The sequence below is a fragment of the Typopeltis vanoorti genome, chromosome 9 (genome assembly GCF_054136105.1).
Source record: "Typopeltis vanoorti isolate ZY-2024b chromosome 9, IOZ_Tvanoo_1.0, whole genome shotgun sequence".
In the NCBI taxonomy this organism is placed as follows: Eukaryota; Metazoa; Arthropoda; class Arachnida; order Uropygi; family Thelyphonidae; genus Typopeltis; species Typopeltis vanoorti.
The window spans coordinates 54,261,641-54,284,502 of record NC_143557.1 but is presented as its reverse complement, the minus strand read 5'-3'; the positions used below and the strand labels follow the sequence as shown (position 1 = coordinate 54,284,502).

At 37.5% G+C, this 22,862-nt stretch overlaps 1 protein-coding gene across 1 annotated transcript in view; it reads left to right on the top strand.

Moving 5' to 3' along the window:
* The window catches only part of LOC150103053 (phospholipid-transporting ATPase ABCA1-like), an 859,669-nt gene that overhangs the window by 611,509 nt on the left and 225,298 nt on the right, over positions 1–22,862 (top strand). Inside the window, exon 29 of the mRNA XM_090398068.1 lies at positions 14,959–15,252. Coding sequence (XP_090254194.1) covers positions 14,959–15,252 — 294 coding nt within the window. The remainder of the gene's footprint in view (positions 1–14,958; positions 15,253–22,862) is intronic.

Below are 22,862 nucleotides of genomic sequence, written 5' to 3'. Positions count from 1 at the left end.
ACAACACCAGGGCAACTCGTTGCAAAGGTGGAGCAAGATACCAACGTCTTTTGTTGCACCACCTTACCCCAGTCCTGAAGATACTTTCAGGCACAAACTTTGTTTGCTCACACTTGGATAAAGGATTAAACTAATTTTATTATACTCTAACCAAGTGAAAAATAAACTTTCAACATCTTTCTCTAAATCCAGAGTAATTTATTAAAAAAGGGTGGCACACCATTTGGCAACTCCTATAGGTAGAGATGACCTGCTAATGCTTCTGCCTGGTATCTCCACTTGGGCCTGGCTCCCACTGAAGAGACCTCAATAAAGGTCAAAACTAGTCTAGGTAGTAGCCCTTCCCTTAATACATAACGTTAGACATATCCGCAAGGAGATGTGTTTTGCATTATAGGAGATACTTGGTAGCTTGTTCCATCTTTGCAACGAGTTGTCCTGGTGTTGTACCACCTTACCCCAGTCCTGAAGATACTTTCAGGCGCAAACTTTGTTTGCTCACACTTGGATAAAGGATTAAACTAATTTTATTATACTCTAACCAAGTGAAAAATAAACTTTCAACTCTTACAGCTCTGTCCTTTCTCCCATAAACTACTCGCATTTGCTAATCAATGCATCTCACATATGCTGTATCAAAGAAATTATTGTTTAGTGTGGGCCTAAATATAGTTAATCCGGGAAACTAATTATGATGGGGTGACTACACGCGAGCTTGGATACATGCAGTAAGGCAGGGTATAGAATTAGTTATGATTGAGCGAGAGAGTATGATAGATGTAGAAAGTTTTACAGCTGGGTTAAAAAGTATACTATACAATCATTTAGCCAAGTCTAAGCAAACAAAGTTTGCACATGCGGTATCTTCATGAAATTTTATTCTTGTTTTAATCCTTTACCCCAGCCTAAACAAATAAGCCTCAAGCACTATATGATGGAAGGCACATGTGGAGCATGAATATAGGATCTAGTAACAGCATCAGAGAATCTATATATAAATGAGGTAACTGTTTTCCCTCCAGTTGAAGAGATGGATCATGTACTTTTAACTGGAGAAGTAACAGATCATCTGACAGAATTAAATAAAATAAAGGATATATATATATATATATATGTTAGTATTAGCTTGCCACAACAGACTGTTATAGGCATCTATACGAGGGTGGTCTGAAAAGTTCTCGGCCTAACAATGAAAAAACGAATTTATAATTTCAAAATTATTTTTATTTTTCAACATAATCTCCCTTAAGACTAATACTTTTATTCCAGCAATGCTTCAGCCCCGTTATCCCATCCCTGTAGTGGTTCTCAATAAGATCTGCAAAATTGGTGGTGCTAGCGTCGCTGTAGCACGTGGCGGTGAATTTGAGCTGTGCAGAAGAAAGTGATTTTTAATCAGTGAATAGTCCGCTTTTTTCCCCATTTTTCTACGTTTTTGAGTGCTAAATTGTTTCTCTGAATACGAGTGTACTTCAGTGGTTGTTTTTTGGAAGTTAGTTGCTGTCGCGATATAATATATTTTGATGATTGATAGAAACCTGAAGTTTAGGGGACATATTGCAATGGTGGTGAAGGTAACACAGAGGATTGCTGCTATTATGAGAAGGACACTGACCTGCAGAGATAAGAGGGTTATCATTCCGTTGTATAAGTCTCTGATCAGACCACACTTGGGCTATTGTTCTCAGATTTGGTCCCCAGGATTTGAAGAGGATAAATTAACTGTGGAAAGGATACAAAGACGGATGACAAAGATGGTTTCAGGACTCTACAAGGATAGTTATGAGGATCGGTTGAGAGAATGTGGACTGCAGAGTTTGGTGGATAGAAGAAGGAGAGGTGATGTGATTGAGACTTTTAAACTGTTGAGAGGTGGTTACAGGGTTGACTCTGGGGAGTTCTTTCGCTTGGTTGATCAGCGGGAAGGAGTGATGACAAGAGGCCATCCCTGGAAGTTACGAAAGGAAACTGTGAGCAAGAGGGTAAGGAGTGGTTTCTTTGTGTGGAGGGTGGTTGACCCGTGGAATGCATTGCCTGATGGAGTGGTGGGAGCGAGAACGGTCAGTGAGTTTAAAGAGTGGTATAATAGAATTTATGTTTTTAAGGGGGGACCTCCCCTCAGTGAGTCTTGACAGACTTTATGTCTTAGGAAGGACCTCCCTCGATGAGTCTTTTGACTCCTTGGAGTTCTGAATAATAATAATAATAATAAACCTCTACAGCTGCAATTACCTCTTGATTCAAAGAAAAATGCTGACCAGCAAAGAAGAGTTTTAGTTTTGGGAAGAGATAAAAGTCAGAGGGAGCCAAATCTGGGGAATAGGATGGATGTTACAACAATTCATAGTGTAGATCCCTTAATTTTCCCATTGCCAAAACACCTTTGTGGGCAAGTGCATTGTCCTGATGAAAGATGATTTTTTTTCATCTGAAAACCGGGTCTTTTCTCACGAATTTTTTCGTCTAGTCTGGTTAAAAGATCAGAATAATATTCCTTGGTTATTGTTTTACCTTTTTCAAGATAATTTAATAAACAAAATGCATCCCAAAACACTGATGCCATGACCTTTCCTGCTGATGGAACAGACTTTTTCTTCTTTGCCGCTGAACAACCGGCTTCTGTCCACTGTTTTGACTGCTTTTGGATTCTGGTGTGTAATGGTGAATCCAAGTCTCATCCATAGTAATAAATCGACACACAAAATCAGTTTTATTCTTGTTAAAACTCTCCAAGCACTGTACAGAGATTTTCATGCAAGTGCGTTTTTGATCTGCTGTGAGCAAGCGCAGCACGTATCTTGCACAAAGCTTTTTCATTTGCAATTCTTCATGCAAAATATATCCTACACGATTTTTGAAATGTCTATAGTCTCAGCAATTTCACGCACTTTGACTTGCTGGTCATCCAATACCATATTATGCACTTGATCAATGATTTCTGGTGTTGTTACACTTTTTGGATGTTCTTCATGTGGATCATCTTCAAGGCTGGTACGGCCATGTTTGAACTTGGCATCCCATTTCTTAATTGTCAAAAATGAAGGAGAAGAGTACCCATAAACTTTTATGAACTTCGATTGAATTTCTTTTGCCGTTAAACTTTCTTTTACCAGGAATTTTATAACCACACGATACTCAATGTTAGACATTTCAATGGACTCAGTACATTTATGTCATAAACATGACAGATGTACCAACTTAGAAAAAAAAATTGTGCCGATAGTGTTGCCATGTATAGTTGAGGCCAAGAACTTTTGAGACCACTTTCGTACCTTGCAGAAGATATAAACCTCCAACGTATTAGTATCATTACTGTTCAGCTTCATGCATCAGTTGTTGCCGTTGATCCAATGAATTTTATATGTAATGTGTAATGATAATGTGTAATGATAAAATTCAACGTTGCCGTTGAATTTTATCATTACACATTAGTTTCATAAAGGCCAGATTGCTTAACTGTGACAAATCATTGGACTTATTATGTTAATGAAATTTGTGTGTGTGTGTGTGCGTGTGTGTGTGTGCGTGCGTGCGTGCGTGCGTGCGTGCATGCACGCATGCACTTGCACATGTGTTGCAGAAAATCTTACAGCAAAATTTAATCTTCTGTAAGATTTTATATTTTTAGTATTATTCTATGCTGAGAGATTTCTCATAATTTTATGAGCTAAAAGTCATAAAAACATGTTTTGCTAGAAAAAATATATCCATAAAGCCTGGTTGGCCGTGGTTAGCGTATCCACTCTCCAGTCAAAAAGTTTGAATCCACAGACGTGGATGTTTGTGATTGTGAAAAACTAGTGGATGGTAGATGGCATTGGTGTAGATGATGATGATGGTAGTTGCAGTTCATTGTAGTTGGTGAATGTGAAGATGGAGAGCTGTATAGTGGATGCCTCCCTCGATGAGTCTTTGTACTCCTTAGAGGTATCACATAATAATAATAATAATAATAATAATAATAAATATACTGAATGTATTGCAAAAGTTATATTCTTATTCTTTGTCTATGCTTTTCTTCTCTTACTCTTCACGCTATTTCTCCAGTCTTTTTTACCGTCCTGTCTTTCAAACTACCATCACAGAGATTTAATGCTTTAACCACCGTGTTTGCCATGCTGTGCAGCCCACAGTGATCCAGAGAGGGGGAGTGGGAGGTAGTTCTGCACTACTTTGGCCTCTGCTTCAGCTGGATGGACAGTACTGGGTTACAATACTGTCACTGTACTGTCACAGCAAGTGGACTTGCCTGCAAGAGTGAAGTTTATTGCAGTTGGTCTCCTCCCCACAGTCCGAGGACAGGGCTATCTCCAGTGACAGTGGGCACCCATGTGTGGCTCCATGGTGAGTGGAATTTCTGGCTTTAAAATAAAATCCTACTGAGAATGAATTATTTTTCATTCTTTTGTTTATTAAGGCCCTCAACAAACTCCAACCAGGTCACGAAACCATAGAAACACCAACTGAAAATCAGAAATTGTGATCAATACCCACTTTTCTTGATAATTCATACATTCAACACAGAAACACCCCCTTGGAAAAATGTTCAGAAGGATTTGGGAAGAGTTGGCATGATCTTCAATGTCTGTAAACAAGCGGCAGGAGATATACTTATCAAAACATCAACTAAGACACAATCAAAAAAAGTTACTTTTGGCAACATACAACATCAGATCACTTGGTTACTGAAGAATACTTTGATGAGCAGAGACAAGCAGGTTATTGTTCCTCTTTATCGAGCCTTGATACAACCCCATCTTGACTACTCTGTGCAGATCTGGGTGCCATGGTTTCTTGGTGATGAGAAGGAGGAGGAGAGAATCCAGAGGTGAGTGACCCAGATTATAGCAGCTCTATGGAATGAACCTTACACGAACAGGTTGAAGATTTGTGGGTTACAGAAACTGGTAGATAGACAGAAAAGGAGTGATATGATTGAGACATACAAATTACTGAAGGATTTTTACAAGATTAATTCAGAGGACATTTTTCAGAACAGGTCTGGTGTTCGGAGAACTAGAGCCATCTATGGAAACTGAATAAGAGTGTAGTTAGCAAGGGTATTAGAACTAGGTTTTTTTGCTTAGAGAGTAGTGAATGAGTGGAATAGGTTGCCAGAGTCTGTTGTGGGTGCCATGAGACTGTGATTGAGTTCAAAGCAAAGTATGATAGATATGCACAAATGTTGAATAGTTCTTGACATGATGTTTAGGGCATCCGTTGATGAGTCTAATGACTCCTTGGAGTTGCCCGTAATAATAATATCATCCATTCCCACAGCCTTATTAACATCCAACTATGTGTTAATATGAATTAACACCTAACGCACCTTGGATTCTTTCACTTCCAATTCTCCTAATACTTGCCTTCCTTCTATATATTGCACCACATCATTTACACCTGTATAATATACACTAATAAAGTGCTTGTTCAATAATTCCACTATATCCTTTACAACTGTTATTCTGCTGCCATGACTATCCACCAGTGTCAACGGCCATAACTATTCTTTACTTGCCATATAGCAAAAAAATTTTCTTTGAATTAACCTTGGCCTGACCAACTGGTCTCCTCTCATACTGCACTTTTTCTTTCTTTACTATGCTCATAAGAGCCTCCATAGCTCAGTCAGTATAGATGAAGCCCTTTGGTCGGAAAGACCTGGGCTTGATTTCCATCAGTGATGTGAGGATCCTTTATCTAGTTTCTTTCAACTAAAGGTGAGTTAGCTGGTCTCATATGGAGGTGGGGGGGGGGGGGGTTGTTCACCTAGAAACTCAGGTTTTTCATCCCCCAGAACAGGCAAACTGGCCCCGTGAACACACATGGATTACAGTCATGAATAGGTCCCAGTCATATGCCAGTCCCGTGCCCGGATAAAATTGGGGGAGTTGGGGAAAGCAGTGGTAAACTACCCTATGAAAATCTCACCAGGAATACTTTGTGGGCAATGCTTTCAGAAAAACAACTGAAAGAGAAAAACCAACTATGCTCATCACCTTCCTAACCTGCACTTTATACTTACATCCTCAGTTTTCCTCCCAAACCAATCTAGTTTATTGCCTTTCTGAATTAGGTATCATTCCAATAAATAATTTCTCTACACTTAGGAACTGGGGTGCCCTCAGATTTTATGCTATGGCATCAAATGAAGAAGAGAATCTTATTTGGTGAGTTAAGAATTCAAATGTGCAAATCTTGACCAAGCTGTTACTTTTTTCTTTTTGTTTTTTAATTTAGAGGAGAATGAAACGTAACAAACACAGTGTTGCATACTTTCAACCTTAGCTGTCGAAAAGACTAAAAGCAGGCATAGACCATTTGGACAACTCTGTACAGTAAGTATGTATGAGATAGGTCACCAGTTATCCAATGGATTATTTGAGATCAGCAAGAAGGAGAAGGACACTCCATCAGAATTAGCAAAAAAAATTTGAAAAAGGAAAATCAGACACTGTGACATTGAAGCAACAACACAAGAGAGGAAAGTACAAAGGACAAAAAAAAATTTTTTTTTTATTATAATTGATTTTTAAAATAGTATGCCTTGGGAAATCTATCAGTGAATTTAAAAGATTTTCAAAGCACCTGTTTGAAAAAAAAAAAAAAAGGAAAAGAAAAAAGGGCATGATTGTCAACTTCAAAATCATCATGAATGAGTTGAGCTAGAACATATGAAAATATAATCTTTGTAAGGACCCATATCTGGTTGTTTAAATAGTGCATTATTACAATTAGCATATATAACTTAGTTTGACAATATGAGGGTTGATCACAATTTTTCAGGAAACAAACTTTTTATAGGAAAATTAAAGCATCTATTGCAATCTACTTTGAGTTATTCCTTGAAAGTAGGAGACTTATGATTGCATACAGCAATTCTGGTGAATCCTTCTATTGTTCAGGTTAGTTTGGGAATGGTTTGCATGTGTAAATCCAATAGGTTGCAATCATTTTCTCTTCCGGTTGCTTTTCATACCTGTACTTAGGTAAGAAATTCCTATAACTGATTAGAAATGATTATCTAATGCCTATTTTCCACATCTAATGTTCTAAATTACATGATCTTCGTGATCCAGGAATTCTTAACCAAGCACAGGGATGTTCTGCTTATCTAAGAAGTTTTGGATCATGAAGATCATGTGGTATGGAGCATTTGATGTGGAAAACTGTATCTTGAAAACAAAAGAGAGTTCTGTAGATAGCCTGATTTATAATTATTATTATTATTGCACCATCTATGGAGTAGACAGACTCATCGTGGGAGGTTTATTCAACTGACAACATATTTATCATATAGAATCTTAAAATCCTTAACACTCCTTGCATTAACAACACATTCTGGTAATGCTTTTCATTCACTGACAATTCTCCAAGCAAAAAATCTACTCCTCACACCCCTCTTCACCACACTTTTTTTCAGGAATGAACTCTGTTTCTTCCCCTCTCACCGTCTACTCTTTTTATAATCCCCCTCTGGATTAATCTGATAAAATCCTCTTACCAACTTAAATGTCTTTATCATATCACCTCTCTTCCTCCTAATCACCAAACTCTGCAATCCACATCTCTTCAACCTCTCCATAGCCAGCATTCTAAATCCTGATATTGTCTTAGTCACTTGTCTCTGGACAGTCTCCAGTGTCTCCACATCACATTGAAAACCAGGTGACCAGATCTGAGCGCAATAGTCCAAGTGTAGTGCCTTATACAGTGGCACAACCACTTCCATATCCTTACATGTTAGAGTACTTCTTATCATAGCAGCACCATGATGTGCAACACTAGCAATATACCCTCTAAACTTTGGTCTACTGTTAACTTACTCCCATGTTGAAAGTTTATTTTTCACTTGGTTAGAGTATAATAAAATTAGTTTAATCCTTTATCCAAGTGTGAGCAAACAAAGTTTGCGCCTGAAAGTATCTTCAGGACTGGGGTAAGGTGGCACAACACCAGGGCAACTCGTTGCAAAGGTGGAGAAAGCTACCAACACTCCTATCTCAGTATCTCCTATAATGCAAAACACATCTCCTTGCGGATATGTCTAATGTTATGCATTAAGGGAAGGGCCACTACCCAGACTACTTTCGACCTTTATTGAGGTCTCTTCAGTGGGAGTAAGGAGATGTGTTTTGCATTATAGGAGATACTGAGATAGGAGTGTTGGTAGCTTTCTCCACCTTTGCAACGAGTTGCCCTGGTGTTGTACCACCTTACCCCAGTCCTGAAGATACTTTCAGGTGCAAACTTTGTTTGCTCACACTTGGATAAAGGATTAAACTAATTTTATTATACTCTAACGAAGTGAAAAATAAACTTTCAACATCCTTCTCTAAATCCAGAGTAATTTATTAAAAAAAGGGTGGCACACCATTTGGCAATTCCTATAGGTAGAGATGACCTGCTAATGCTTCTGCCTGGTATCTCCACTTGTCTCCACTTGGGCCTGGCTCCCACTGAAGAGACCTCAATAAAGGTCGAAACTAGTCTGGGTTGTGGCCTTTCCCTTAATGCGTAACATTAGACATATCCGCAAGGAGATGTGTTTTGCATTATGAGAGATACTGAGATAGGATGTCGGTACCTTGCTCCACCTTTGCAACGAGTTGCCCTAGTGTTGTATCACCTTACCCCAGTCCTGAAGATACTTTCAGGCGCAAACTTGGTTTGCTCACACTTGGATAAAGGATTAAGCTAATTTTATTAAACTTACTCTCAAATCTCTAATCTAATCCACTTCCTGCAGTATGGCACCATCAATATAGTACGCAGCCTTATATTTCTGCACTCCAAAGTGCAACACCTTGCACTTATTGATATTAAAACTACAACCTCACTCTTTTGTCCAAGTAAAAAGTCTACTAAAATCTTCCTGAAGGGATTTAACATTAGCAGCGCTACTTATAATTCTTCCTAACTTTGCATCTTCAGCAAATAACTGAAGATCCCCCAGTCAGTCCACATGATATATTATTTACAAACAAGTTAAACAGCAAGGGCCCAAGAATAGAACCCTAGGGCACACCACTGGTTACTCTCCTTTTTTGAGACATTGTTCCATCGTACACAAACTGCTGGTATCGTTCAGAGAGCCAATATCTGATCCATGTAACCATAATCTGACATTGAAGAAGAAATTTCTGATGTATTGCCTTCAAATTTGACCAGACTTACTCACTTTCCTTGGCTTGTATTGACCATTCTTTCTCCAACAGCATGTAATATTTAATGTTTTGTGACTGCCTTACCAAATTCGTTGCAAAAATTGATTCACACATATTCCTCCTTCACCATATATCCATTGCACAGTGTGATGGAAAAGATTTACTTTAGATCAATTGGTTCAAGCCGCCATCTCCTTCTCCATAAGTGGCTTTAAAAGATGTTTCCAAACATCTACATAGTTGCCACTTAAATGTTAATAGATTCCTATAAAAAATTCTTTCCTGGATATTTTTGATCAACTTTCTTATTGCTCACCAAGTTCTGTTCTTGTTTAATTTGGAAGTGATACTAAAGATGCTCATATTTAAGGTGAAAATTTTATTATTATTATTATTTTCCCCCAAAAAAATACCACATAGTGTATGCAAATCCCTCTCTCTTCATAAAAGCTAGCCCTAACTTTGAAGTAGATGGGATTAGCATGGCTTAATCAAATCATCCTCATTAGCCAATCACTATAATTCCAAGTCACAATACCTTAACCGATAATAATAAGGATGATAATAATTATTATTATTGTTATTGCTATTATTATTATATAACATTCCGTACTAAACCGAAAAATATAATATGCGAATAGTCAAAATGTAAATAGCCATATGATAATGATAGCACTTTGTCAAATAAAAAAAAGAGAAATAAATATATATATAATAAAATGTAAAATGCAGTATGTAATCATATTAATTACCTTGTGTGACTGTGAACTATATTTGCAAACTATTACTGTGATCGTTATTATTCTATTATATGAATTCCACATCATGCAAATTATAAAGATATTAAGAGTGAAAAATGTAACATATGAACATAACAAATGTACTGTTTCCTGAATATTATAAAATATATGTCATTCTCTGAGAGGTAATGAAAAGTGAAAGTAAAGTGATGAACTAAATTGTACACATGGTTAGTACAGAATTGCAAAGTTCTAAAATTGTAAAGCTTCATTCATTGTTGCCGTCGATTTTTATTTTAATTATTATTGTGAAAAGTATAATTAATGCATTTAGCATTATCTGTTGCATGTTAACAAAAAAGTAATTGTTAATATTAATTGTCAATAAAAATAAATTGTAAAATTAAAATGTAAATGACAAAATTCCAAAATAGCTGTTTAACTCTTTTAATGTAAAACTTTAACTGTAAAATGGTTTAGTTAGGATTACTATTAATTTTAACATTAATTATAGTATTACATTGTTGTAATCATAATAATTTTAATAACATGTAACAAAATGTATCCTACACTCATGTAATTTCTTTGAAAGATAATAAACTCTCTGTGTGTATTATTATGACACCTCCAAGGAATCCAAAGACTCATCATGGGAGGACACCCATTCCACAACTCTCCATCTCCACCACTCATTCCACCAACTACAGCAAACTGCAACTGCCATCACCATCTACACAAGCTTCTCTGCCAATAAAATATTTACAATAAGTTAAATCCATATTATGTTTAACTAATTATCATATCTTACATTCCAATTCATCAAGTTATATTATACAAGATGTCCACATTGGACCTCCCTAGTTTCAATGTGTATGGATCATTGTGCCAAAATCACTGAGTTTTTGCAAAAAAATCTGGATGAAACTATTACACTTTGAACAACTCAAACCTTACATATTTCTGCATTTTGATTTTTTACTGTTCTTTGAAACTAGGGAGGTCCAATGTGGAAACCTATATATTAATATAGAGCATCTGTAGCTCAGTCAGTATAGATAAAACTCTTTAACTGGAAAAAAAAAAAAAAGCTGGGTTCATTTCCCATTGAGGATATGAAGAACCTTTATCAGTACTTTTTAACAGGTGAGTTAGCCCATCTCATATGGAGGTAGCAGCGTTTTTTTATTTCATGGAAACTTTGGTTTATCATCATTCAAAACAAGCACATTGGCCAGAAAAAACACACAGTCTACAGTCATAGCACTTTATGCAGAAAGGATTAACCCATAAGTGGTATCAGGGTTCTAAGAAGCCAAGTTATTTGGCCACGACAGGCCATTGAACATAACATGAAAGGGAAGAAGAGATGAGATATTGTAATGTTATATATATGTATATTATATTATGTTATATATATTTTATATATCATATGTTTTGTATAGGTATAATTATATTTTTTCTTTTAGAGAAACTTGTGCCATAGTTTTATGAATTATTTACATGTAAACACAAGGTAAAGGTAATAATTTATTATTAGGCCATATATTTCAGTCTGAAAATTACAGACCATATTCAGTGGCAAAAAACATTAATACAAGGTAGAATGCAAACAATGGATTTATTTGAAATAGAGTGAGCCATGTGACGTTATATTTCCAGTAACTTTTTGTTCTAACTGAGGAAAAGGTTAATCACCATAACAGTATTAAAAAAAAGTAATGATGTGTTATTCTAATGAGACTTTCTTATATTTTTGACAATGATAGGCAGTCATTCCAATTCAGGTGGTTCCTTGTGACTGCCATCTATACTACTTTGGACAAACTGGATGTGTTTCAGACCAAAGAATGTTGTGGTCTGTGTCTACTCCACGTTGAGCCAATCCAGATTTATCAGATTTCCTGTAGAAAATATATGATTGATGTTCTTGTAATCGTTTTTCTATTGAACATCCAGTTTGTCCGAAGTAGTATAGACAGTGGTCACAAGGAACTTGGTATACACCTATGAGAGTCATCAGAGAGCATTTATCTTTTGAAGAGGGGAAATAAGTTGAGAATTTATTGATGGGTATAAAAGTAGCTACTAAATCATATTTCTTTAGAATTCTGGAAATCAATTCTGAAATGCCAGAAATGTATGAGATTGGAACTCAATGTACTATTTTCTAGACATTCTTCTCATTCACTCACCATCAGGTGATTTAACCACAACTGTTTATTGAAAGTCTACTTTATGGGATGCTACATTCATCAACAACTGCACACCATCCCTTCTCAAAAGACAGGAATCATAAAGTCTTTAACTCGATGAGCTAAGACTAATTGTTTGACTTCTCATCAATTACAGGAAGAGCTCTCAAATATGAAACAATATATGAAATTAAATGCTTCTCAGAAAGAACTACACAATATCTGTTTTACGCCTACAAACCTTACCTAAACAACAAGGAAACAGTATGTCGAGTTCCAATCCCATACAGTTCTGGAGTTTTAGAACCACTTTCCAGAATTGTAAAGAAATATAACTTAGTAGCTACTTGTATACCTATCAATAAACTCTCAACTTATTTAACCTCTTCAAAAGATAAATGCTCTCCAATGTCTCTCCCAGGTGCGTACCAGGTTCCTTGTGACTGCCATCTATACTACTTTGGACAAACTGGATGTTCAATAGAAAAGAGATTACAAGAACATCAATCATATATTTTTCAGAAGAAATCTGATAAATCTGGTTGGCACAACATGGAGTAGACACAGACCACAACATTCTATGGTCTGAAATGTGCCTACTGCATCGCTGTCAATACAAATTTGAATGTTTATTTAAGGAGAGTGCTGAAACCTTGCTTGTTCAATGAACACCTTATTGGAGTATTTCATCCTAGAGGAGTCAGTTTTAATGCTAGAGGGATAGGACTGGTTCGAGGTCTGGAGGTACAGGAGGAGAGTGTGTTTCAAATACTGAGTACTCTGGATGTCAGTAAAGCTGTGGGACTGGATGGTATTTCACCACGAGTTTTGAGAGAATGTGCTAGGGAATTGACAGTGCCTTTAACGTGGCTTTTCAATGAAAGTCTGGCTTTGGCAAAGGTGCCCAGGGAATGGAAGGAAGGTAAGATAGTGCCATTGCATAAGGGTGGTAACAGACTGGAAGTGTCTAATTATAGGCCAGTCTGTGTGTCATCAGTAGTTGTTAAGATCTTGGAGAAAGTAGTGAGGGACCGTGTACAGCATTGGGCAGATGAGGGTAATGTTATCTGTGAGAATCAACATGGATTTGTGAAAGGACGCTCTTGTTTTAGCAATATGCTAGCCTTTTATAATAAAGTTACAAGAACATTAGATGAGGGAAAGGCATATACTGCAATTTTCTTAGACTTGGCGAAGGCATTTGACAGGGTGCCACATGATAAGCTGATATTTAAGTTGCAGCACATGGGTCTGGATGTCAGATTGGTCAACTGGATTCAGGATTGGCTGTCTGATAAGTATCAGAGAGTTGTGTATGGTGGAGCAGTTTCCAGGAGGCAGAGGGTTACAAGTGGGGTCCCACAGGGCTCAGTACTAGGACCTATATTGTTTAACCTTTATATCAGTGACATAGCCAGTGGATTGCAGAGGGATATTCAGTTGTTTGCAGATGATGCGAAGCTGGGAAGGATTATTAGTAATAGTGCAGATGTGGCAGCCCTGCAAGAGGATTTAAATAAGCTAGATAGATGGGCAAATGAATGGGGGGGGTGTTGGTTTAATGCAGCAAAATGTAAGGTCTTGAGGTTTGGGAAACATCGATGGGATGCTGCATACTCTATGAGAGGAGTTATACTGGAGGAAGTAGGGGAGACAAGAGATCTGGGGTTGATGATTGATAGAAATCTGAAGTTTAGGGGACATATTGCAAAGGTGGTGAAGGTAACACAGAGGATTGCTGCTATTATGAGAAGGACACTGACCTGCAGAGATAAGAGGGTTATCATTCCGTTGTATAAGTCTCTGATCAGACCACACTTGGACTATTGTTCTCAGATTTGGTCCCCACGATTTGAAGGGGATAAATTAACTGTGGAAAGGATACAAAGACAGATGACAAAGATGGTTTCAGGACTGTGCAAGGATAGTTATGAGGATCGGCTGAGAGAATGTGGACTGCAGAGTTTGGTGGATAGAAGAAGGAGAGGTGATATGATTGAGACTTTTAAACTGTTGAGAGGTGGTTACAGGATTGACACTGGGGAGTTCTTTTGCTTGGTTGAACAGCGGGAAGGAGTGATGACAAGAGGCCATCCCTGGAAGTTACGAAAGGAAACTGTGAGCAAGAGGGTAAGGAGTGGTTTCTTTGTGTGGAGGGTGGTTGAGCCGCGGAATGCATTGCCTGATGGAGTGGTGGGAGCGAGAACGGTCAGTGAGTTTAAAGGGTGGTATGATAGACTTTGTGTTTCTCATGGGGGGACCTCCCCTCGATGAGTCTTGACAGACTTTATGTCTTAGGAAGGACCTCCCTCAAAGAGTCTTTTGACTCCTTGGAGGCCTGAATAATAATAATAATAACTTGAATTGGAATGACTACCTATCATTGTCAAAAATATGAGAAAGTCTCATTAGAATAACACATCGTTAATTTTTTTTTAAAATACTGTTATGGTGATTAAGCTTTTCCTCAGTTAGAACATAACATTACTGGAAATATAACATCATGTGGCTTACTTTATTTCAAATAAATCCATTGTTTGCATTCTACCTTGTATTATCTTTTTTTTTGCCACTGAAGATGGTTCTGTAATTTTCAGATTGAAATATATGGCCTAATAATAAATTATTACCTTTACCTTGTGTTTACGTATAAATAATTCGTAATTATATTTTATTTTTCTAAATATTTACATCATGACTTATATTTTTGCATGCTAGTCTTGCTTCTGTTTTATAAAATAGTTTTTAGTTAGGAAAGCAGAATTAGTAACATTTTGAATTCTCACTGTCGAAAAATAATCAGATTTTTTTTTTCTGGCTTTTTTTTTAATTATTTATTTATTTATTTATTTTATGTAGCCTTCACCGTGTTGCAGAAATTGGAATTGCTTTAGTGTTTCTCTTTGGATTTTCATTTGTTCCGTCAAGCTTTGTGGTATATCTAGTACGAGAACGAACTCAAGAAGAAAAACGACTGCAATTTATCGGTGGCGTTGGACCATTTCTGTACTGGATATCTGCTTTACTATGGGATATGATTTTAGTTACCTTCGTTGTGGCCTTGGCAGCTGGCATCATTACAGCTTTTTCATTACCAACTTACGTTGCTAGATTGAATTTACCAGCTGTACTTTTGCTTCTTTTTCTTTTTGGGTAAGCATTTTATAAGACAAAAGATTATGATTTTTTTATTGTCTTTTCGATATATATATATCTGTTATTCATTATTTCCCATAATAGCAGTTCACCAAAAGGCGAACTGCAAAAGGGAAAAGAAGAAGAATCAGAGAATTTTTATCAAGAACTACAAAAGATTTTAGATCAAATAAACCCTTTTGATTATATTATAATAATGGGTGACCTAAATGCAAGAATTGGTAATACCTCACATAAACCTAACATCGGACCGATAGGTGAACCCAGCATATAATAATAATGGGAAGAGATTAAGAACATTCACCCTGTTCTTAATCTCTATACAACAATTATAGAATAACGAATACCTACTTTAAACATAAAGATATTCACATATTTACCTGGCAGGCAAAAAATACAAAAAACATTATAGATTATATAATAGTTAATATGAAATTATCAAACATGATCATAGACACCAGAGTATATAGAGATAGAATCAGACCACTACTTACTGGTAGAGAAAATTAAATGAAAAACAAGATGGGAGGGAAGAAAAAAATCAAAAGAAAAAAAGAAATACAGAACTATATAAAGTTAAACTCTTAAATGATGAGAATATTAGAGGGCTGTATCAGAACAGAATTAGGGATTGGTTGAGGAAAATTCAGGAAAGCAACACAGTGGAGGAAGAATGGTCAAACATCAAATATATATATATTAGAAAATGCTGCAAGAGAGAGTTTGGGAACAAAAAGAAAATGGATAAGATGCAGAGTTCTAAGACAATGAGATGAAGAGATTAAACAGATAATTGAAGAAAAAAAGACAGCATATAAACAATGGCTAAATTTAAAGAGAGATGAATCACTCATTGAATATAAAAGGAAAAGAGCAATATCAAAGGGAACTTGTAAAAAAAAATAGAGAAATGTATGAAAAATTTATAACAAAATTAGAATGGGATTGCACATTAAAAAGACCTAATACATATAGAATCCTCAAACAAATGAATAATGATTTAAAAGAAAGAACAAAAATTGATATGATCGAACCAGAAACTTGGCAGGAATATTTCCAGAAGCTATGGCATGATAACTCCTTGATACAAGAATCTTCCCTGAAATATAACATCAGTAATATAGATGAGTTTACATATGAAAAACTACAAAATACCCTCAAGCAAAGTAGAACAGGCAAGTCAGCAGGAGAAGCTAATACAAACACAGAACTTATTAAATTTGCAGGTAAAGAATTTAACATCAGATTTCTAAAATTTATAAACCAAATATGTAAAGAGGGAAAATCCCCAAAAAGCTGGGGTAGAGCTCTAGTGATACCAATTTATAAAAAAGGTCTAAAAACAGATTTGCAATAATTATTGTGGTATCCTCAATACAGGATACAAAATATATGCAAAAATGTTAACAAACAAATTAATATCCTATGTAGAATCACAACTGGGAGAAGAACAGAATGGATTCTGTAAGGGAAGATCATGTATAGACTTAGCTTTTATCTTAAAAATAATTATGGAAAAAACATAGGGAATACAATATTCAAACACACATAGCTTTCATTAATTATATAAAAGCATTTGACAAAATTCTGAGAAATAAACTATGGGAAACTCTAAAGTAGGGATGCACAGACTGCAAGCCACATGCGGCCCTCCATTGATTCTACAATGGATAAAGCAGAGCCAAGTAGGAAACACAAACTACAGGATGAAAAACGGCAGTTTCAGGATAGTTGGACCAAAACATATGGTTTTGTGCGTTTAATAATATCATGTGCTTGATTTGCAAAAGTGCTGTAGCCATACCAAAAGAATACAATATAAGGACACACTACGAAAGTCTGCATTCTACATTTTCAAGTCTACCTGAAGAACTACGTAAACAAAAGATTTCATTTTTGAAATGAGAAAATTGACAGGTCAGCAAGTGATGTTTACAAAACCTATTCAAGATTCGGAAATCGCAACAGAAATAAGTTTTGAAATATCTCGCCTTATAGCAAAAAGGTGCCGACAATTTACAGGTGGAGATTTTGTTAAAGATTGCCTTGAGATAGCTGCTAAAAAAATTTGTCTTGAATCAGCCAAAAATGTTGAGAAAATTCAGTTAAACAGGATGACTGTGCAAAGAAGAATTACTGCAATGTCGGAAAATGTAAAGGACCAATTAACATCTTATTCAAAGAAATTTGCCTATTTTTCATTAGCTAATTGATGAATCAAGTGACATTACTTCCAAAGCCCAGTTGTTAATATTTGCTCATGGAATAAAATAACGCAAGAGTTTGAGGTAAGTGAGGAGCTGATTGGAATGAGTTCATTGTCAGATCAAATGAAAGGTAATGACATGTTCACTGGGCTTTTGGAACAGTGTTCCAAAATTGATTTAGATCTGACAAAATTATCAGGTATCACGACTGATGGAGCTCCTTCCATGATAGGAGCTAATTCTGGATTGGTAACATTATTGAAACAGCATTTGGGATGGCACGACGATGAGTTGATACAATTCCACTGTATAATCCACCAGGAGAGCTTGTGCCCTAAGAAACTTGGATTTGAACATGTCATGAAAGTTGTGGTTTCAACGATTAATTTTATAAAATCACGTGGCCTTAATCACCGACAATTTAAAAAGTTTCTTGAAGACATTGAAAGTGAATATGGTGACTTAATTTTTTACACAGAAGTGAGGTGGCTAAGTCGTGGACAAACATTGGAGCAATTCCTAAATTTAATTGATGAAATTGAAATCTTCATGACTGAAAAAAACAAAAAACATCCCTGACATAAAAAATCCTGATTGGTTATGTGACTTAGCCTTTCTGGTTGACATTACTAATCATTTAAATACGTTAAATACGCGATTTCAGGGCAAAGATCAATTGGTTACTCAACTTTAAGGCCACATTTTGTCTTTTCAGTGCAAGTTAAATCTATTTCAAATCCAAATGAAGTCAGGGAATTACATCCATTTTCCTAATTATAAGAAAGTTTCTGAAAAGTTCAGATGTCAACTTCAAAACTGTGTATGTTGAAAAGATTGATAACTTGATATCAGCAGCCTTCAAGGATCGGTTTTCTGATTTTAAAAAAGTGAAACCGTTGCTAGATTTATTTAGCAATCATTTTGCCCGAAAATGCACCTGAATCAGCACAGCTGGAACTCACCAATATTCAAAACGATGAGAGCCTGCGAAATAAATTTAACGAAGGCAATTTATTAAAGTTCTATCGTTGTGTCGATAAAAACAATTATAAATGGTTGCTAGATAATGCATTAAAATGTGCAAGCCTCTTTGGCTCAACATATATTTGTGAACAAACTTTTTCAGTCATGAATATTAACAAATCGTAAAATAGGAACTGCTTGACTGATGAAAATTTAGAATCAATTTTACGGTTGGCTACTACAAAACTCGAACCAAATATCAAAACAATTGTCACTTACTTTTTATTACCTTTTTTGTAACAATTATGATAGGTATAAATAAAATAAACAATATATGGTAGATAACTCAAGTTTTTTTTTTGGTGGCCCTCCCATAAGTAACAGTGGAACTATGCGGCCCTCGGCCTTAACAAGTTTGTGCATCCCTGCTCTAAAGGAATGTCACATTCCAAACCAGCTATATAATGTTCTATTAAGCATATACCATAATAATGAAATTGCAATAAGGCAAAATGATATCATATCCACTTAGAAACCAATAAATAGAGGAGTCCGTCAAGGCTGTCCTTTATCACCTATATTATTCAATATATATATATGGACAATATTATCAAAAAATGGAGAGAAGTAAATACATGTGGCTTCCAAATCAATCGCCATACAAAAATAGCAAAACAGATCATCTTTGGAAAGAATGAAGATGAACTACAGAAATCAACTTAAATTATAAATTGTAGTTCATAGGCTGTAAACTCTCTTACATAAATGAAATAGATATTGATTTTAAGATGACAATCTTTATAAAAATCACTGGAATAATTAACAGAACCTTTAAACCTAACTACGTACAGAGACACACAAGACTCAGAGTATACAAAACAATAGCCAACCCTACACTATTATATGGAAGTGAGATCTGGACCTTTGGAGTAAGAGACATACAGAGAATTCAGACAGCAGAAATGAAATTCCTTAGGAAAACAGAAAAACTTATTCTATTAGATAAAAAAAAAAAAGAAATAGTGAAATAATTAAAAATCTCAAAATCAATCCCATAACAAACTCAATGATCAAATATAGGAAAAACTGGCTAGACCATATAGCAAGAATGCAGAGAGAAAGGCTACCAAAAAAGATCTTAACATATAATCCTAGAGGAACAGGGAACAAACAAAAAGAAGATGGACTAAGTCCGGAAAGGCCACGTGGCCTAGAACCTGGATAGGAAGATTACTACAGTGATGAAAATTTACATCTAGTATTATAGCGATATACATATACTTCATGTAATATACATCTGTTATATTATCTGTAAACTGGTCCCTCCTCTTCCTTCTTTGCTTCTTTCTTTCTTCTCTTCTTACTCCTTCCCCCCCAAATGCTATTAGAGTATTTGAGGGCTGGGGGGGGGGAATCTTTCCTATTTTGCTGTGTTATTTTGTCTTATGCAAACTGTGTAGTGCTAATAGGGCATTACCAAACACTGTAACATGCTCAGGTCATCAAACAATGGTCATACCGCATCGTCCGTCACGTGGGTTACCAAGGGACATGTTCGAATTCAAAAAATATGTTACAGTCTCCCTTAGACACCACTCCTCAGCACTCTGCTAGAGGAAACTCCATCAATGGGCCCGCTACCTGTTTGGGAAGGTGTTTAGGGGCAGCGCAAAGAAATTGTTCTGCAAAAGGACGGAAATGACAACGTCACCAGACTATGGCTTTAGGCAACTGAAACATCTCTCTGATAGGGAAGAAGGTCAAGGAAGCCAAGCGCTACCAACTAGATTTAGTCAGACTTTCTTTGACCAAGACGAGAGGCTCTGGAACTGTCGACCTGGATGAGGGGTGGAAGCTCTACTACTCTGGTGTGAGCCCGATAATGTCTCCTCAGGCGGATGTGGGGGTACTCACAAGCCCCCAACTGTCAGACTGTGTTGCTGAGTAGATCCCATCGGGTGGATGGGTATGTGTGTTAAGGTTCCAGATGAAAAATTATGACTTGGTTGTGGTGCAAGCATATGCACCTAATCTGGAGTCAGAATACTCTGCCTTCCTAGAGGAAGTGGATGCTGCTTTTGACAGGGTGGCAGACATGGAATCAGTCTTGCTAATGGGAGACTTCAATGCACATGTTGGAACAGATGACCAGATCTGAAGGGGTGTGGCTGGGAGGAACGGAGACCCTGACCGTAATGTATTGGACTTCTGCTGTACTAACAGCTTGTCCATAACGAATACCTTCTTCCAGCACCGAGAAGTCCATAAGTATACCTGGTACAGGAATACACTTGGACAAAGGTCTTTGATTGACTTCGTTATAGTCTCAGCAGACCTATTTTCCTCAGTGCTGGACCTTCGCGTGAAGAGAGGGACAGAACTATCAACTGACCACCATCACCTTGTTGTCTGCAACATTCAACTGACCACGCTGGTAGGCCTAAGCAGCTATACCGCATGCAATGGGAGGCATTGGAAAATGAGGCTGTGAGGAAGAATTTTGCAGATGACATTTCCTCCAGGTTCCAAGAGATTCCCAAGCATACTGCAGATGTTAAGGAGGAGGAGTGGGAGCTATTCAGAACTGCTGTCACTGCCTCTGCACTCTCATGCTGTGGCAGAAAGCTACTCAGCGTGGCAACGGGCAGTGAGAAAAGGACACCTTGGTAGAACCAAGAAGTCCAAAAAGCTGTTTGGGCAAAAAAGGAGGCCTACCTAACATGGCTTAGGATCAGGTCACCTGAGATGCGTTTCCGGTACACTGAGGCACGAAGAGCTGCTGCTGAGGCAGTAAAGACAGCAAAGCAGAAAGCTTGGGAATCCTTTGGAGAAAGATTAGCCTCATCCTATGCAAATGCAAACTAAGTATTCTGGCAGACCATCCCCCGCTTTCGAGGGAGGAAATCATGCACAGCAAGGGCAGTTAAGGCTTTTGATGGTGCACTTTTAACAACTGAGAAGGATATCCTCCACAGATGGAGGGAATACTTTGAGAGCCTTCTTAACCCAGGTGGCCCAGCAGTTGTGGACATCAAGAGGTGCAGATTGGGGCGATGACTAGTCTCACAGCAGAAAAGGTCCATTTAGCAATAAAATTGCTAAAATCGGGCAAGGCTGCTGGTGATGATGATGAAATTCGGCCCGAAATGCTAAAAGCCTTAAATTGAGACAGCGTTCTTTGAATGACTCAAGTGTGTCAGGCTGCTTGGATATCTGGACGAGCACCAAAGCAATGGCAGACAGACATAATAATACCAGTCTTCAAGAATGGAGACCAGAGAGATTGCAACAACTATCATAGCATCTCTCTCTCTCTCTCTCTGCTCAGCTTGCCTGGGAAAGTATATGCTGGGTGCTTGGAAAGAAGGTGCAGGAGCATAGTTGAGTCAAAGTTACAGAAAGAACAATGTGGCTTTCGTCCTGGTAGAAGCATAACTGACCAAATCTTCACTTTATGGCAAGTCATTGAGAAATCTTGGGAATATGCCAAGAATGTCTACACATGTTTTGTGGACTTGGAGAAGGCATATGACCAGGTTCCTCGGGATAAGCTTTGGCAAGTAGTACAGGAGTATGGAGTGGATGACCAACTGTTAACTGCCATCAAGTCCCTGTATGAATGCCCAGAGTTTTGTGTCAGGGTAAACAGCACAAAGTCTGAACCTTTCACAGTCTCCGTTGGCCTCTGCCAAGGGTGTGTTCTGTCACCCCTCCTTTTCATAATATTTATGGACTGGATTGATAGGCACAGCCGAGGCAGTGAGTGTGTCAGAATTGGAACATGTAGCATTGACCTAGTTCTGCTTAGCTCTTCCACAGATGACCTCCAGCGGACCCTGGATAGGTTTGTAGCTGTTTGTGCAGATGCCGGAATGAAGATCAGTGTGGCCAAAACTGAAACATTTGTGGTCTCAAGACAACCATCCCAGTACACTCTACATGTGAGTGGAGTCCCACTGAGGCAGGTGGAGAAGTTTAAATACCTTGGGCCCATATTTACAAGTGATGGAAAGTGGGACGTAGAGCTAGATACTCGGATTGGTTCAGCAAGCACAATATTGTGGGAACTTGGCCGTTCGGTAGCATTGAAGCGGGAGTTAAGCCAGAAGGCAAAGCTGGCTGTCTTCAATACAGTCTATGTCCCCATCCTCACCTATGGTCATGAGAGTTGGGTAATGACTGAAAGAATGCACACACGAATCCAAACGGCTGAAGTGAGGTTCCTTCGAGGGGTTGCAGGGCTGACAAGACTTGACAGAGTCAGAATCTCTGCAAATCGGGAAACCCTTATTACTCAACCGTTGCTTCTCGGTGTTAAGAGATCACAGTTACATTGATACAGACACCTGGTCAGAATGCCACAAGAAAGGTTTCCCCCCCCCCCCCCCAGCAGGCCCTCTTTGCCAAGCCAGAGGGTGGGAGGCCACGTGGAAGGCC